This window comes from Pempheris klunzingeri, chromosome 3, assembly GCF_042242105.1.
Source record: "Pempheris klunzingeri isolate RE-2024b chromosome 3, fPemKlu1.hap1, whole genome shotgun sequence".
NCBI lineage: Eukaryota > Metazoa > Chordata > Actinopteri > Acropomatiformes > Pempheridae > Pempheris > Pempheris klunzingeri.
The window spans coordinates 21029957-21047376 of record NC_092014.1 but is presented as its reverse complement, the minus strand read 5'-3'; the positions used below and the strand labels follow the sequence as shown (position 1 = coordinate 21047376).

Below are 17420 nucleotides of genomic sequence, written 5' to 3'. Positions count from 1 at the left end.
CCAGGCAACAGCTCCAGGTGCTTTATCACTACGTTTGAGTCATTCTGAGATAAGATGTATTTAAATGTACAATAACATTAGTTACTCTCACTGAAATAAAATAAGACCACAGCACTCATCTGAAGCAGGGATGATCCAACAGTTGAAGCGATAATCTGAGTCAGGAGTCAAAACACATCAGTCCTGGATTACAAAATATCCAAACTCTGTTCCCCATTAAATCTACAGTGCCTCAGACCACAGGTGGCCAAGCCTCCCTATTACTGCCATTTTAATCCTCATTTGTTCTTTTTTCATGTCCTGCTAAAACGATTCATGAGCAATAAAAAAGACAAAAGCCCAGAGGAACGTAAGCTGCTTAGCTTCTGTGTTACCCATTTTAGAAACACATAAACTCCCCTGGCTAAATTTTTAATGAAGTCCTGAATTTTATTACACACAGACACACACTCCTCCTTAATCAGGCCACCACTCAGACAGGATGTAGTTTAGAGATTGCTCTGCAGAATAATTGCTCCCACATTGCAGCAGCATCTTAATCAGACTAAGCTTAATTTATCACTTTGAGTATGTCTTTAAAATGGACGAATGCCTCACTGCAGGCCAGGAACAACAGCTCTGGGGTGGAGGGGGGTGGGGCAACAGAGCCGGGCCAACATCAGGAATTATTCTCTCATGCTTGAATGCATGATGGATGGGATCAAGAGAAAAGTTGGCCTGACTGCACAGATGTAACAGCACGCACACACACATGCACCTGCTAAACAGGACAGTCAGGGCTTTATGCTTGTTTGTTCTTATGGAAAGAGCGAACAAAGGCCTCACTACATTTGTGTGTTACTTTCTTTAGAAACACTGACTAATAGAGATTGATAGTTAGAGGCATCTGCGCACAATTAACTAAAAGACAATTGTATGATTCAGAAGTTTCAATTGTTGAGGTTCGGTTGAGGTTACGAGTCCCAATGAGTCATTTCTGCCTTTGGCTGTGAAATTTGCCCAGTTCGTTGAGCCGCAGGTCCACAGGGTCTCCGTTATACTTTTGCAATAGAAAATATTCTGCACTCACCCCCACAACTGTTCTCACAGTCAGTCACTGACGCCCATTCACTTCCCTTCCTCCACCAAATCAACACCACATGGCGCTGTTGCATTTCTGATGTGCCCACGAGTTGAGTTACTGTATCTGGAGGCAGAGACTGCAGCTGTTTGGATTAGTGATCATACTACACTTGATTTTGTTTGGACGGAAATGCCAGACATTAAAGAGAAGTGAAGTGTGTGAGTGTGTCTGGAAGTAAGGGCATAATTGGATTTTGTTTATCTTCGGGAATCGTGCGTGTTTGACCTTTTTGAGAGAGTTTGTGGTCGTTTTAATTTATCACGTGCAGACACACACAGACAGGAGACACGCTGCATGTTGACAGCTGAGGATGGCTCCATAGTGATAGCGGCCACAGTGGGCAATATCAGTATTTCACTCATTTCAGTTCTTTGTCAAGGGCAACAACTGGCCATCCTGCCATGAACATTTCCCCTAGAAACAAGACTTAAGTCCACAGAAAGTTCTATGGTCAAAACATCAGTTTGATCTGCTGATTTAATAAATGTCTTCAGAGCAGTTTGAGGTATTTTTCTTTCTTTTTTTTAACAATATACTGGACTTCTCTTTGGTGCTCAGAAGAAATGCTAGATGTGAAAGTATTTAAATGTGTTAATCAGTTTTCTTACTTCAGAGAACGTGAGGTGTGCTCATCATCAGCTGCTGGTGTGTTTGGCTGGATTAAAAAAGCATGCACACACATGGCTGGATGTCAGCTGTGACAATGCAACACCTCTACAGAAATGTCTGTGATATAGCTGCTGTTTACAGAACTACTGCTTGGCACCTAAAGTTTGCTGACTGCTGGTCAGCTGCACTACAGAACTTGTAATTGTATCCCAGGAGTAAAAACAGTGTAAATACTACCATCTAGTGGTCTCTGGGAAAAACTCATCACATCAACTCCATCCTCTCTTCAACACCAACACGCAACTAAAACCCCTGCTGTGGTCCCTGTTTGACGTGTTAGTGCACGTGTGTGTTTGTGACTGGCTTCCTCAATGAATGGTGAAGGACAATCCGAACATTTAATAGGATTTTCAATGTATTCACCTGTTTGTGGTAGTGCGATCTTACAGTCCTAACCTCTCAGGGATGTTGACATGATAACTATGGGGGTACTTCTGTGCCTAAAATGTATTTAAAGTGGCTATTATCGACATTTTTACACTAACAATGTAGCAAATGTCAATGTGAAACCCACTGAGAAATATTGCTTCAATCTGCAGCTCCCTTTGGCTTTACAGTGAGCTTGAGCCCATTGTTTAGTTGCCTGGGCCGGCAGCAACTTTATTTTTTTGGTTCACTTTCATGCCGGAGTATTTAGCCGGCAGAGAGACAGGTATTTCCTTCAGGAGCTGGTGGAGACCAAAGGTGGAGCTAAAAGAGGGAGAATATTGGACGGATATTAATCAGGTAGCCAGAAACATAACTTCAAATGGAGGATAATGTTACTCCATGACTGCTGGATGTGTAAATAAGCTAAAGAAGTATTTTATTTCAGACACCCAAATATGCTTTTAAAAGTTGGTCCAACTCATGCCTATGCAGTACACACCTCATTGTAAAATAAATGCAATGGTCATACTACAAGTGGCATTGCGAGGTTTTGCATTCGATTCAATCGATCAAGATCTTAACTGTTCTCTTAAAACTGAATTATGTAACTCAGTTTAATAAACAACGAAAAAGTATTAAGCTTTTGGAGCTTTATGGGACCTTTTCCCCTCAAACCTTGGACTAAATATGTTTATTTGTGTATATGTATATTCCTGATAAATTATTATTATTATTATTATTATTATTCGCTGTAATTGGATATATACATGCTGATTGCTGACATGCTGTTTACCTGATTTTTTAAATATATTACCCTTTGTTAGTTAAAAAAAGTACAGCAAGTGACACTTAATCTTGAGATGAGTCTGCAGGATCTGCTGACTCTGCAAGGGAACAGTTTCCTGAGGGCTGAAGATCACTGTCATATTATGATGTAAAAACTGCTGGCTGGCTCTTATTTTATGACCCACACAGTGTAAGAGCCAGACAGGGCTGACCAGCTTGCTACTTTCTTGGCTACACATACCGAAGATGTTTGGTTTGGCTTAAGAAGTTTGGGGACACAATGCTAAAAATACAACAAAATGTATTATTAAAAGTGAGACAGTGTAACTTTTGTTGAACAGGTGTGCTGTGTGACTGATGATAAAATGAATGAATAATCACTCAATTACACATATGAACACAGTAATCGTAATGCAAACACCATTCATTTATTGGTATAATATCCATATTACTTTATAGGTATCATTCTGTTAAATACATATGTACTAAGCCTGTGTGTATCTATAGGCAGGCATTTCTCATTCAAGTCCAGGTTCAGTGCAGTGATGACCAAACATCTCGCCTTGTCGGATTCTTTTGTTCCTAACAGAAGTGAACGAGGAGCCGAGGAGTTACACATCAGTGTATCTGGGATAATTTCCTTCATCTCTCCATCCCTCATGTCTACGCTCACGTCTGAAATAAAGTCACTGATCTCCCTGTCGTGTTTTCTGTGGACAAACGCGGTTCCATTCGCTAAAGGTTGATTCTCATTGGAGGAGGGACAGAGCGGTCTCCCTGAGGTCCTCCTCAATGGCGCCAATATCAACCAATCCAGAAATGCATTGTGGGTCAGCGGTAGAGACAGGCACGCGGGTCCGATAGGGTACAATCACTGATCAGTTTAGGTCCAGCTTGAGACAGGAAAGTCTAGCTTAGGCTGGTTTAGTCCAGTTTTTAATCTATCTGGATCCTTTAGGGGCTTCTGGCCTTAAAGGACAGATAACGTAACTAACTTAGGGCCAGATGCTATTGAGCTTGCAAGGTAACAAGGCAATGCAAAAAAGATATCACCACGTATATGTAGGGAGGACTCCCTGAGTCAACTAGTTCTTGAACAGTGCTGCCTTGAATGTTACAGGAACACACCTTTGGGCCTTTTCCAGTGATTCAATTGTGCCAATAAAGCTCAAGATACTGTTGACTCATCAGAAAAAAAACAGGATTTATTTGAAGAACTCATCTCAGGTGCAGAATAGAATAGTTTGGAGTCTCTGGGGTGGGATGCATTCATGCTTTTGTCGGTGAAGCAGCAGCTGTAAGGATCCTTGTGAATCTTAGTGGACAATCAAAGTATGTGGCTTCATCCCAATCCTCTAAGGGAACAGTTCTCTGTGGTCAAAGGGTGCTCGGAGTTGTATCTGTTGATGGGGGGGAAAAGGCATTGAGGGGACTGCTGAGATACACCCTGTTAGTTTGGTGGTGTGTGCATGTTTGTGTCTATGCACCCTTAAGTGCGCCTGAGTGCATATGTGTGTGTGAGTTACCTTTCTTCAAGAGTTCAGGTTATATAGCAGCTGTTGTGTCTTTTCAGGGACACTAATACATCCACTCCGAGATTGATCCGCTTCAAGTGTGCACAATGACATCAGACCGGGATCCGATCCGCAGTCCAGTTCGGGCTCATTTAAACTAGTCTCACTGTAGTTGATCCAAAAAGAGTCAATTCTGTCGCTTCCCTCTGCAAACCAGATGCGGGCGTCTCAGAGGAAGGGGTTGTGGCTGTGTGTCTGTGTCTGTGACTGAGTGCGAGGCGCCGGTCGCGGAGAAAGGGGCAGCAGGGGCTGCGGGAGGTTGGAGGGGAGATCCAGGAGTCCCGCAGGGGGTTGTGTGAGAGAGGAGGGGATAATGGGTGGATGGTGGGGCAGAGGGAGGGGCAACGACGGGCTGTAGGAGAGCATGTGGGGCGGCAGTGGGGATGTGGAGGATGGTCGCATTTGGTTGAGGGTGAGGCGGGGCTGGTCGCAGTGGAAGGGGTTGGTGGGAGATGGAGCACTCAGACCTGAGAAGACAGAATTGGGCATGTGAAAAAACTTTTCAACAACATGAAAATAATGTTTTTTTTGTCCGTACAGAGGGTGAGTTCTTGAATAGCTGTTTGTTACCTGAGAGGAAGGGGTTGTTGTGCATCTTGCTAGGGGGGTTGGGAGGTATCAGAGCGTCTAGATTGACCAACGAGGCCCCCGTAGGTCCCAGGAAGGCCTCAGGGGTTCGACACACACGTGTAGGCGGGGCGCTGAGTGGGGGCGCAAGCCGCGACAGGTCGAACATCTCTGGGCTGGCCGACTCTCGTCCATTCACCTGGGGTTTCACCGGAGGGTTGGCCCCGAATGGATCTGGGTTGGAATCTGCCGCAGCAAACGGGTCAGAGTCTGCCTTTACCCCGAACAGTTCAGCGTCTGCATCAGGAAAGTGAAACAATAGTAACTCCACTGGAGGAGTGAGCAGCTTTCTTCCAGAACATATCCCCTCATTGGGTGGTTTTGATGAGGTCTCCCTCCTTATCTCAACTAGCTCTAAATCTGGTGACTGGGAAAGCCATAGTCTGTTATTCACATCATTTTAAAACCATTTAGGGACCCCCCCCCACCCCGTACCCTGCAAGGAAGCTTATGAATTTATCATGTTTTTTCATTCATTATTCAGGTTTTTTCTTTTCAATTTCTCCCACATCTGTATAGGATAAGTGGTCGCAAGTGAATGCATCAAGGACTCCTTCCTGCACATTTTAATGCAACAGTAGTCGTAAACTAACCACCTCTGAGAAGCTTATAATGTTCCGCTTTTGTTAGGACTGGTTCGGTGTGGTGTTGTGCCACTATTGTAAAGTGTTCTTGTTATTATGTTCAACCACTTTAATGCTCTCAAATACAACAAACTCTATGTTTTTACTGAGAACCAGTTTTAAATAAAATTATTAGCTCAACAAAGGTAATATAGGCATTTGTTACAGCGCTGTTGTACTAGATTACATTATATTGTACAAGTGTTCGTGTCACTGTGTCCATCCCTGGAACATTTAATGCATTGCATTACAAAACATGTTAATTTTGAATCAATAAATCACCACCACTTTGGTTGTGTGTATATAGACAGTAAGCTGTATGCACTATAAGGGTACCAGTTGTCTGTGGGCTCATGCGAGAGCTAGACTTTTTTCTTTCCATAGATTTATTACTTCTGTAAGATCCCGATGCACAGTAAATCCAATACTGTTGTCTGTCTGTACTACACTACCTGTGGGACTAGCAGTTTGAGGAGAGGACACTTGAGGAACCTCTTGTTTAGGCTTCTCCTCTTCCTGTGCGGCAAACGGATCTGCCCCATCACCATCTGCATGCCAAATTGGAAAGTGCACAATCTTAACTATTTGGACAAAAATCGAAAACTAAAATGTGTGTGTATTTTGGTGAGGCCGTTGTCTCTGAGAGGTACCTCCGTCTGTTGGGCTGTCCCACTCGTGATCGACAGGGCTGGAGGAGACGGGCGCTGCCTCCCAGGGGTCTTTGCTCGAGTTGGGGCACGGAGCCCAAGGATTGGACGTGGTGGAGGATGAGGGAGGGGCCGTCCAAGGGCTACCAATAACAGGAGTGCTGGAGTGGACCGCTGTGAAGACAGACAGATGAAAAACACAAGTGTGAAGCGTTAAAAACACACCAACTTGCAGAATTCGAAGATGCAGAGATGGCACAGAAGGTCTTGCGTCATACTGGCCTTGTGTATGTGTGTGTATGTGTAGGTGCAGGTGCGTCTGTGATGAGCTACCCACCTACAGAGTCCCAGGGGTCAGAGGTAGCATTGCAGGTGGGTTGGGCCGAGTTCCAAGGGTCAGTGGGCGGCGCTGGGGCCTCAGATGAGGGGCCAAATATGTCCACCAGGTCCAGCATGGCTGACTGCAGAGGGAGCAAAAAAAAACTCTCTGTAAATCTGTGCTAAACATTCTCAGGTTTGCGTTACAAGATGGGTTTTTTTAACCAAGCAAAGCTCTTAATCAGAGCCAGACAAAACGTATCCAACCGCGAGGAGATCTGTGGAGGACAGTATGAAGACTGTGATTGCGTGATACGTGTGACAATTACTTTAAAACACTGTTTAAACATTTAGCTTGGCAGATCTCTGTTCAGTGAAGCAGCTGAGACAGAATTAGTTTTGTAAATGTTTGTGATTCAAACAGAAGACGATACTACGGTGAAACGTTTCCAGTTAAAACTTCAACCACCATTGTCCAATGGGAACCGTGCATCTCTGAATGTGGTCATTTATTTTTTTTCAATACTACACTGAAGGACTGAGTTTCTTTATGGGTTGAGAAAAGTCTTTAACTACAAAACAAACACAAAAAAAACACTAAGCCACAAAGGTTGAAAAGTTGATGTTTCAAGGACGCATGATTTTGCCAGAATAGTGGCAATTTACTCACACTGGCAGTGCTCTTTGTATTACCAAGAAAGGGTTAAAAACTGCTGTTTCTGTTTAGAATGAATATCCACAATTACTCATGTTTGTCAATCCACTGAAAATGCAAACAATAACAATGGGAGCATTTTTAAGTGTCCTTGTGAGCTGTAATAATCCGCTGGTTTGTTATTGTAGAGTCTGATTAATTAATCTAACAGAGAGCCACTACTAGGTAGCACTGATGTTTTGATATACTTTACAGGCCTGCTTTATCTTTTTGCCTGGTATTGTGTGCATGCTGTCAATGATGTAACATGACGTAATGCGGTGAAAAGTGCTTGAGGAAATTCGCAAGCGGTTTTCCCGGCTGCATGTGGGCTGTTCAGATCATTCTGCATCAGCTGGCAGAGCAGCATCTCACCGCAGCGTGGACAGCAGTGCAGTCTGCTGGCAGCGCTTCGTTCACGGTTTAAGATGCTCTGCACATGGTGAAAACACTTTGACACCCAAATTTGCAGCAGCCGCCGTCCTGATTTATCAGTTCTCAGCCTTTTGGTTATTTAAACACAAACAAAAATTTCACAAGAAAATAGATTTCATTTATCACACACTATATGTTAACGTATGTGAGGATGACGTTATCATGTGAGGGTATTATTGATCGTAAAACCCTTTCGAATTGCAAAGTACTACAGACCGTATGTGCATTGTGATGACGTGTCAACTGGGTTTAAATCAACAAACTAATTTAGACAGAAACAATAGATCCAAATACACCATTTAATGGCAGCCTCCACATATCACCACATACAGTATATTATCTCTCTTCTACCCTTTTTGGATCGCGCAACTCGACATTCAGCTACAAATAACTCTAAACTTCTTAAAGGAGAGCAGTCCTTGCGTTTCTATTCAATTAATCTGCTTCTAAAACTTACTATCACTCATATCTCATCAAAAACAGTGTGTTTAACTAGAAAGGTGCTCAGAGGGTGCAGTCCTCCGCCAACGCCAGGAGTCCACTTTTCTATGATATGCAAATTTGAAAGCAGAACCAAAATATTTGTCTGAATGTATTTCTACTACTTTCTACAATATGTCCATAACCTCATTGGCAGAGGTACAAAGAAGTGAAAAAAGTAATTGAGAATCTATATGGCAATTGCAGTATTTTTATATTTTTGTTTTTGTTTGTCTTATATCATTTCTTAAACATTTGTACATGCATATCTTTGTTGTCTAAATGATTAAAAGGGGCAAAACAAAACAGGCTGCAATAGATCCTTTGAGGCAACTGCGCCCAATCAAAGTACGTCTGACAACAGTATGTAAAGGAGAGAAAAAGACCTTTTTGTTAAACAATAAAATCACTCTCTTCAAAGCCACCAGACTCCATTGACAAAAACACTGATTTTACTTTGCAGAATATGGAAGTTGCTGGTCTACTGTTGCCTTGTGCGTTTTTGTTACTGTGTTACTTGTGTTACTATTGTTTTAAAGAGCCATTTTGGATCCAAACTAACTCTTTAACCCTTTCATTCATGAATTATGACCTCAGTCAGGATCTTTTTTACTAAGTGTTTTTTTTCATCTTTAGGCATGAAAAACAAGATATGAACTTTTTCTTTTTCAACCCAGATCTTATAAAGATATATTTGCATGTCCAGTAGTTGAAATATAGCTAGTGATGCATGATGTACAATTCAGTGGACATGTGATTAATCATAATTTCCTCCCAATATAAAATCAATCCTTGGAAAATTTAGCAATTGCATGACTCCTTAGATGTTACTTGATGTCACCATATTTTTCTTACCTGCAACAGTTTCTTTTTATAAAAGGTTTGAACTGAAAAAAATGAGCAACTTGGTGTTTCTGGCTGTTTGTTGACCATCTTGGTTTCACTCTCTTTTTTTTTCACTTGCAATGGCTTGGCACTGGGTAACAGTGTATGAGATGATGCAGTAGCATCCACTGTAGTGGCTGATGTGCAACTATGCAATCAAAACTCATGCATATACAAGAAAACACACTGTAGTGACCTCTATGCATGAAAAGGTTAAAACACCAACATCACACAATGTACTGTGTTTTGCGAGTTAAAATGACTGTTTCTGTCAATGGAGTCTGGTGGCTTTGAAGAGAGCGATTCAACAGCTGTTTGTGGTTCAATGTCTGACAACATTGAGGAAAGTTCCCTACAGAGATAGACCTTTTTGTCAGAGATAGGTTGTTTTATCCTCAAAAACAAGCACTTCTACTGGACCTATTCCAAAACTATTTGTACCTCTTAGTCAGTCAGACACAGTCAGTACAAATAGGGCCCAGGTTTAAAAAATACTGTAGTTCTCCTTTAGGGGATCTATATTAAGAATGTAATCTTGCTACACATAAAAGTCCTAAAGTTAAATATCATTTCAAAGTGTGTGTGATGATGTCATGACATGGTGATCCATGACGGGCATCTGACCTTGTGAGTGCGTCAGGAATTACATCAGTCAGAGAAGCTCATTTTTAATGTTTTTGTTTTTTTTCCCAGTGTTTTACGTCCATGCTTTTAGGGGCACCTGATATCCACAATAAGCAACACAATATAACCAATTACAAGCCACTGGGACCTTTACATAAGACAACCGGTGACTCGGATAGGCCCTCTGACAGGCCAATGAGTAAAGGAGCTGGTGTGCTACGAGATAAGGAGTATGCTTTCAGGGAAATGTCATGCTGAGCTCAAGGTTAGACAAGACAAAGTCATTATCATTCAGCAGACACCTCTTTCTCCTCTCTCAGCTCTCTAGTGTTACTCTCTCAAACCTCCCTCATTATGCTGATCTATGTCTTTTTGTCTCGTTTCCCTCCCCGTCCCACAGTCCGCACTATAAACTCCACTTCATTCTCTAAATGCCTGCCAACAACCACCTACAACTGCCCACCTCTTCAAGCAAATACACACTCAGGTAGCATGTATGCACCTACACACATACTGTACAGCAAACACACACACACACACACATTTTTAAACTCACCTCCTGTGTCGCCGACTGGCTCTCTCTCCTGCTCTCATCCAGGGCCTTCTGTAACAGAGACTCGTCTCCTTGGCGACAGCACTGCTCCTGCAGGGGCGGCATTGTGACATCATCAACATTATCGCCACGGCAATGAGCGTGGATGCACACACACACACACACACACACACACACACACACACACACACCAGCATTAGTGTAATACAGTCTTTGGTAATGGCCCAGCAAAAAGAAGGCGGCACTGGTGGCTGTTTTGTTCTGTTGAAATATTTAGTTCAGAGCAGACGGTGGATTAGAGCAAAGCAGAGAGAAAGAATGTGGTGAAGTTTAAACATTTAACCAAAGCTGAACAGCTGAAAAGCCAGTGGGTCATACAGCAGTCCTTGAAAGGTGCAAACTAGGAGAAAGTTAGGGAGAAAGTCGTTAGATGACCACAGAAATGGATTTTGAAGAGCCATATCATCAAATACACACACAGACACACCCTGCAGGGTTAAAGCTTTCACACTGAATGTTAAGGAGTGAAGTGTGTTTGTGTTTGTGTGTGTGCGTATTTGTGTGTGTGTGTGAGTGTGTGTGTACCTGCTTAGGCTGCTTTTGGCTTAAATCTGTAGTTGTGTGTCTTCATCCATCTCTATGGTAACAGGGGAAGGAAGGGCTGCCTTGATGAAGGTGGGCGAATATTCAGAATGTTTGTAACAAAATTTTCATTCTTGGAATCGTCAAGAGGCGATGAGACATGAGGACGAGAGCGTGTGTGTGCATGTGTGTGTGTGCGTGGAGGGAGGGTGTGCTGCCACACTAGAGGAGCTCAGGGACATAACACATTATCATATGTGTGCTTGATAGTGTGCGTACGCGTGCTGTTTTACCTTCTGACTCTCCTCCCTGCTCATGGCTAAGGCCAGCTGGAGCTGGAGCTCCTCCTCGCCGCTGGTCTGAGGTCGAGCCTGCTCCAGGTCTGAGGCGGCACGAGGAGACGAGGACGAGGCTGCAGAGGGAACGAGTCAGATTGACATGTGAGTAGCACGAGACAAGGAGCACAGGAGGTGTGGGGCTGATTTGAATATTTTCAGGCCTACGCTGCAGTATTGATTATCTATGTGGTGGATTGTCCAAAGTGCTGGGCTACAGCACAAAATGCATCTCATCAGGGATCAGCCGCAATGCAAGTGTGTATTTTTAATGCTTCACTCATTTATTCACCAATAGCCTACATATAAAAGCATAAAAGCCGGCCTGTGCTCCACATAAGTTCAGACTTTAAAGCGGCTATAATGTTTGGATAATGACAATGCATCAAATGATAATGTGAAAACAATGCGAGAGGGGTCACTCGTGGTGAGAAGTATCAACTGAATATACAGTTGTGCTTGGCTTTAAAGAGTTTTTTGTCAGAGCCAGTTCAGTGTTTAGCTGTCTGGTCCACAACTTTTATTGTTTTGGTTCACTCTCACTACTCTGCAGGCAGCTGTTTTCAGCTTAAAAGCTCTAAAAACCCTTTGCCCCGTTCTCATCCACTGCATGGGACACTGTCCCAGGAGGTCCCATTGAAAAGCAGCTGTGTGCTGCTCTTGGAGGTGGGGCGGTGAAACATTAAAAGTCTTGTTAAACCAAAAAACACAGATAGTAAACACTTCAGAAAAAGAGAGGTGAATGGAGTCACTGTTGCCCCTTGTGGCCGTTACATCCTCACCAACCGGCGAGTACCAGTGCATATTTCTGGCTCTCCGGCTTTGGCGGCAAATGTTAGCACACCACAATGAGGGCAGTGTGCTAGGATACCTAATTGGACGAGTGACACTTGGTGGTTTTCCTGTGCTCTGGTTTTTGACTGTCTTCCATGTAGTAGATGAGGCGGTCACAAGTGGGGCTATTAAAAAACCCACTGTACTGTGATCAGCAGCAGGCAGACATAGTTAATGAGTAACTGGTGAACACAATACAGCCTGTGGCAGCTAAAGAAGAAGGCAGCTCAGATATTTCCCTAAAAAGAAATCAGTTATTGCAGGTTGAAATAATCACAACACTCACAGTTAAAGGAGGATGGAGAGCCTCTGGAGCGGCTGAACTCCTCCCCATACAGCACCGCCATGCTGGGCTGGCTTGTTCGCCTGCCTGGATGGTAAGATGGGGGTATGCCTCCGTACACACCGCCGCCCCCTCCGCTGCCCCCCCCAGCCATTCGCTCCTTGGTCTTCAGAGCTTGACTCCTCTCCTGGCGGAGTCGATCCTCGTCCCGGAGGAGACACACCAGCTGGCGTGCTTTTTCTCTCACGTTGGCCCCCTGGTCTCTGCCATCGCGGTCCACGTACTGGAAGTCCCGCAGTGTCTGAACCATCCATAGACAAACAGACAAATACACATTTTCATGGTCTTTTGGAGATCAACACGAACGTTTAAAAGAACTGTAAAATTCAAGTTGTTGCTAAAGAAGATGCTCAATTATCGGATCTTCAGGAATGTAATGATATTGTAGTTTGACCAGAAAACAAAATCTAAATAAATATATTCAGGGAATTTATTAGGAAAGGATAGTTTGCCCGCTTTTTTTTTAAATGTTAATGCCTGTATTCTTATATTTTTAAGTCATCCAAATGCTAATTTAATCAATCCCCTAATCAATCTTATATCAATAATCTAAACTTTCGCTGATCGTAGTATATCTTGTTAAGCATGGACTTCAGGAAGAGTAGTGATTGCCAAAGTAACAGCTAATTGCTATTCCAATGAACAATAAACAGCAAACCAGGTCTAATTCTCAGAAGCTCAGATGACTGAGGTTGTTCTTTGCTTGCAGACCAGTACCTGAATAGTGAATGCGTTCTCGCGGCACTGCTGGGCCACCCTCTCTGATCCCGTCTTCAGCAGGTAATCCAACAGAGTCAGGGCCTGGAGGCAAAGCCTGATTACCTCACTGACACTCTCTAGTAGTTCCTTACATCTCTTTTCTACACATTCTAGTCATAAAACAAACACATACATATTGAATAACAGAAGTACAGTGTAGGGATAAGTGCAATGAGATGGTTATATGAAAGAATGGCACAGCAAGACTAAGACTCTGTGGCCATGCTAGTGAGGCTGTGCTTGAGCTAAATGCTAATGTCAGCATGCTAACATGCTTAGATGTTTAGCAGGTGTTATGTTTACCATGCCCACCGTGTTCGCTTTTGTTGTTAGCATGCTAACATTTGCTAATTAGCAGTGAACACAGTGCTATTGAGGTTGATGAGAATGTCATTAGTTTTGTAAGTATGTAGAAGTACTGGACAAAAATGATTTTGACAAGTTAACGGTCAGGGGAGGTCAGCGTCATTGGAATGCATCCTCTGGGGACTTTGAATATCTGTTGTAATTTTAATGGCAATCCATGTAATAGTTGTCAAGATATTTCACTCAGAACAATAAATGTCAATCTCACAGCGGTGCTGGAGGAAAAGTCAGGGAATCACCAAAGTCATCAGGGCTCATCCTCTGTGGACCATGAATATCTGCACAAAATCCCACGTCAATCCATCCAATAGTTGTCAAGCAATCTCAGTCTGGATCCAAGTGGTGGACTGACCAACCCATCGACCATCCCGCTAGTACTTCCCCAAAACTTAATTAAATTTGCAGATCTTGAGACAAACGTGAGCAAAGGATGGAGCTGGAGGACAGGGCCAGAGAGGGTCAAAAGAACAGGCAGCAGTAGACAGAACTGTGAAGGTGAAGTGTGTTTGTGTAGAGATAGAAGACAAGTAAATAGATTATTAAGGACGGGAAAGGTAAGAGGGAAGAAGAAAGAAAGAGAAACACATATACAGAGAGAATTTATAAAATCTGACAGAAAACCTGTGTCACCTTGTAGACGTGCCTCCAGTTCTTGCCGCTGTCGTTGAGACGTTTCCACACCATGCCCATGACCTCAGCAAACGCCACCACATTGAAGGTCAAGTCGGCGATCTCTGACATGAGAGACGAGGACGGGCCCCATGGATCGTTTGAGGTGGCTTCACGAACCTACACGTCACCAGCAGAGGAACAATGAGATCCATTTCTTCTCATATTTACACTTCATGCACAGAAAAGTGAAAGATTACAAGTGTCAAAGCATATTCATCACAGAGAAGTTCCGAGTCAAGAAATAAGCGGCAACAGAGAGTTTTGTGCTCTTTGATGGGACATGACTCAAGATCAGAAGTTAATTTAAAAGAGTCCTCAAAGTCTAACACATGAAAGCTCTTGCACCTCAATGACAGGCATTTCATTTGTAATACCTTGATCTCCGCTTCAGAATAGTTGTGAACAATATTCTTCACCTGCCGGCGCAGGGCTGAGGTTGTCATGGTGACAGGGGATGGAGGATGTGGAGGGATAGAAAGTGAAAAACAAACGCTCAACAGGTAAAAGAGGGGGTGAAAGGGAGAATGTGGACTGGGGGAGGAGAGGAGAGGAGAGGAGCGGTAGCTATGGCAATGAAGGCTCCTCTTCTCTGTCAGGAGTTACAGGACGCCCCTGTGAGGAAGACAGAGAGACAACTGTATGACAGAAAGTACAGTCTAGAAGTAACTTAATGTAATTATCATTCTTTTAATACTGATTTCATCAGTATTAAAAGAATGATAGCAGCCATCATCAGCTAGAAATGCTTAGACTAGATCAGGGTGTTTCAAAGTGACATCAGGCCTCACACTGTCAATGGGACTCTCTGAGCCTCTGTAATATTTGGAACTACGGTTGCCATGTTGCTTTGGGAACAGTAAGCATAATGTTGCTATGGATTCATTGTGAAATACTGAGGGCTACAACATGGCCCATTTTTTACTCTACATTCATTTAGATTTTGGCAAACTGCGACCTTTAAAAGTATGCCGAATTATCTGTTGGCACTTCCTCTTTGCAGTGTACCCGAGGATGTACAGACAACTGTCACTGGAGTACTTTGATACTGAAGAAAGCATAAAAATGTGACGCTTTTCAGGCAGGTTCTGGAGTTCTTTTGGCTATAATTTCTAACTCATAATGATGTTCTAATGTTTATCATGTTCACCATCTTAGTTTAGCGTGTGTGCATGTAAAGCAGATTTATTTCGTCACTATGAAAACATCAGTATGAAAAAACTGAGCAGTGTCAACGATGACTGATGGTAGAGTCTGGTAGTGCTACCACGCAGGAAGTAGGTCATACAAAAGCTTTGGCACTCAGGTGTCTGATGGAGCTTCTTGATAGCTTATTTTATTCAGGCCAACACACACACACACACACACATGCAGCTTCCCATGTACACACAGACACACACACACACACACAACCCATTTTTCTCTTCCAAATTCATATTTCAGACAGAGCACGAGGGAATTGATCATTAAGGGTTCCTGTGATACTCCTCCCTCTGCCTGCGACTAAGCCGCCACTGACACAGAACGTGCTTCAGCCGCTACACCAAAGCTGAACGACGGTGACCTCACTAAAGTAAAACCCCTTCGCCGCAGCCATCGGCTCACTAAACAGAGCAGCAGAGGTTACATCCCGAATGGCGAGGTCAAGCTGATGCATTCTGGGTGCCTCGGGGTTATGTCAGTAAACTTTGCACATTTTAGCCACTTGTTTCTATGTTTCCCATCATTTCCTATGGCATGTATGAGTTACATCATACATTATAATTCATGAATAGAAATTATCATTTACTTTTTACTAAGTTTTTGCTCAAGACTTAACCACAACAAAGTCTCTGACAATCAATAGTGTCATACTTGACTTGAGTCTCTCTAATAAATTGTCCAGAGCTATATTGGCCAAATTGAGCTTATCACATACAGTGTAAAACTGTATCTGTGTATATTTAGGCCACTAAGCTCAAATCTTGCTTTGAATACATAAAAACACTTGAAGGGTTCCTTATCAGAGGTGTTTGTTTTGATATTTTATTATGTGTGTCCTGTAAAAAACAGATGTAGCCCATGTAGAATTATTAAGACTTTTAAAGATTTTTAAATCTCTTGCTAACACCCCAACATTGGTCCACTCCATAATAGTACTCTTTAAAAAGACCCAAGCCATGGGATTTATTGAGACAGTAACAAAACAAACAACGCTGAAATTAAAAAGCACAAACAAGCTCTAAATAACACTAAGACTAAAATCCCAGGTATAGACGCAGCAGGATGAGCAGTCTGCACCTCAGAGCCCCCCTCTCTGCCAATGGAGCCTGGAGCATTTATCCTCCTCCTTTCCTGGGCCAGGTGCACCTCATTTGGGACTAATCGGGTATGGAAGACCTCAGGAAGACAAATAGCACAGGGAGCTCATACAGCTGTAACACTCTCAAATATCGGTATATCAGTATTGGCCTTAAAAGAAATCCAGCATTAGTCAGGGGGGAAGACAAAAATCTCTCTATACTGTGATGAAACTCGTGTAACAAATGAGATAACACAACAACATACAGTTTTATTATATCAATCAATATTTCATAAAGTGTGCAGTGTATTATTATTATTTGGTGATGTTATAATAATAGACCATTAACCAAGAGAAAGGAGGAGAATATAGACTAAGTCCTGTTTTGAAGTGATTATTTATTTATGCTACATTCACATTAAGACACAAAAAGGCACAGACCCGTAAAAGGTCTTCCCTCTCGTCGCAGTATTTGGTACTTTTTTCCAGGATTATTTCCTGGTTAACCAGAATTTAAAAGAGCCGCTGCACCTGAAATCTGTGTTTTGAATTCATTTAGATGTCACTGTCTACTGCAGCTCCGTAACAGTTCACAGTCACAGGGTGCCTCATCCTGCCGAAAAGCAAACATCAGCAGAAGCACAGAGGAACTGAAATGCACACAGCAGGGACACTGAGAGACAGAAAGCTGCGAGAGGAGGACGAGTCTGAGAGTGTTTGTGCTTGTGGGAGAGAGACAAAGAGAGAGAGAGAGAGAGAGAGAGAGAGAGAGAGAGAGAGAGAATGAAGGGCATAAAGAAGAAAGTGAAGCTCAGCAAGTTCAACCAGTATCACCTTTCTGCAA

The 17420-nt window shown here is 42.9% G+C and overlaps 1 protein-coding gene across 1 annotated transcript; it reads right to left on the bottom strand.

Moving 5' to 3' along the window:
• Nucleotides 1-4689: 4689 nt before the first annotated feature.
• On the bottom strand, nt 4690-14774 carry epn3b (epsin 3b). The gene is made up of 11 exons (XM_070828358.1): nt 14673-14774; nt 14257-14415; nt 13219-13302; nt 12445-12742; nt 11283-11401; nt 10411-10497; nt 6756-6879; nt 6422-6592; nt 6224-6319; nt 5092-5385; nt 4690-4988 (listed from the first exon to the last, which is right to left on the bottom strand). The coding sequence occupies exons 1-11, from the start codon at nt 14739-14741 to the stop codon at nt 4690-4692; spliced, it is 1800 nt and encodes a 599-aa protein (XP_070684459.1). The 5' UTR covers nt 14742-14774.
• Between the last annotated feature and the right edge of the window lie 2646 nt (nt 14775-17420).

What these genes read in the sequence shown, in the direction of transcription:
- epn3b (XM_070828358.1), bottom strand. Translation starts at nt 14,741, where the DNA reads ATGACAACCTCAGCCCTGCGCCGGCAGGTGAAGAATATTGTTCACAAC. An exon ending in CTCTCCATCCTCCTTTAACT is followed by an intron (nt 11,402 to 12,444) that starts GTGAGTGTTGTG and finishes TTCCCTCTGCAG; the next exon opens with CCTCGTCCTCGTCTCCTCGT. An exon ending in GGACAGCCCAACAGACGGAG is followed by an intron (nt 6,320 to 6,421) that starts GTACCTCTCAGA and finishes TTTGGCATGCAG; the next exon opens with ATGGTGATGGGGCAGATCCG.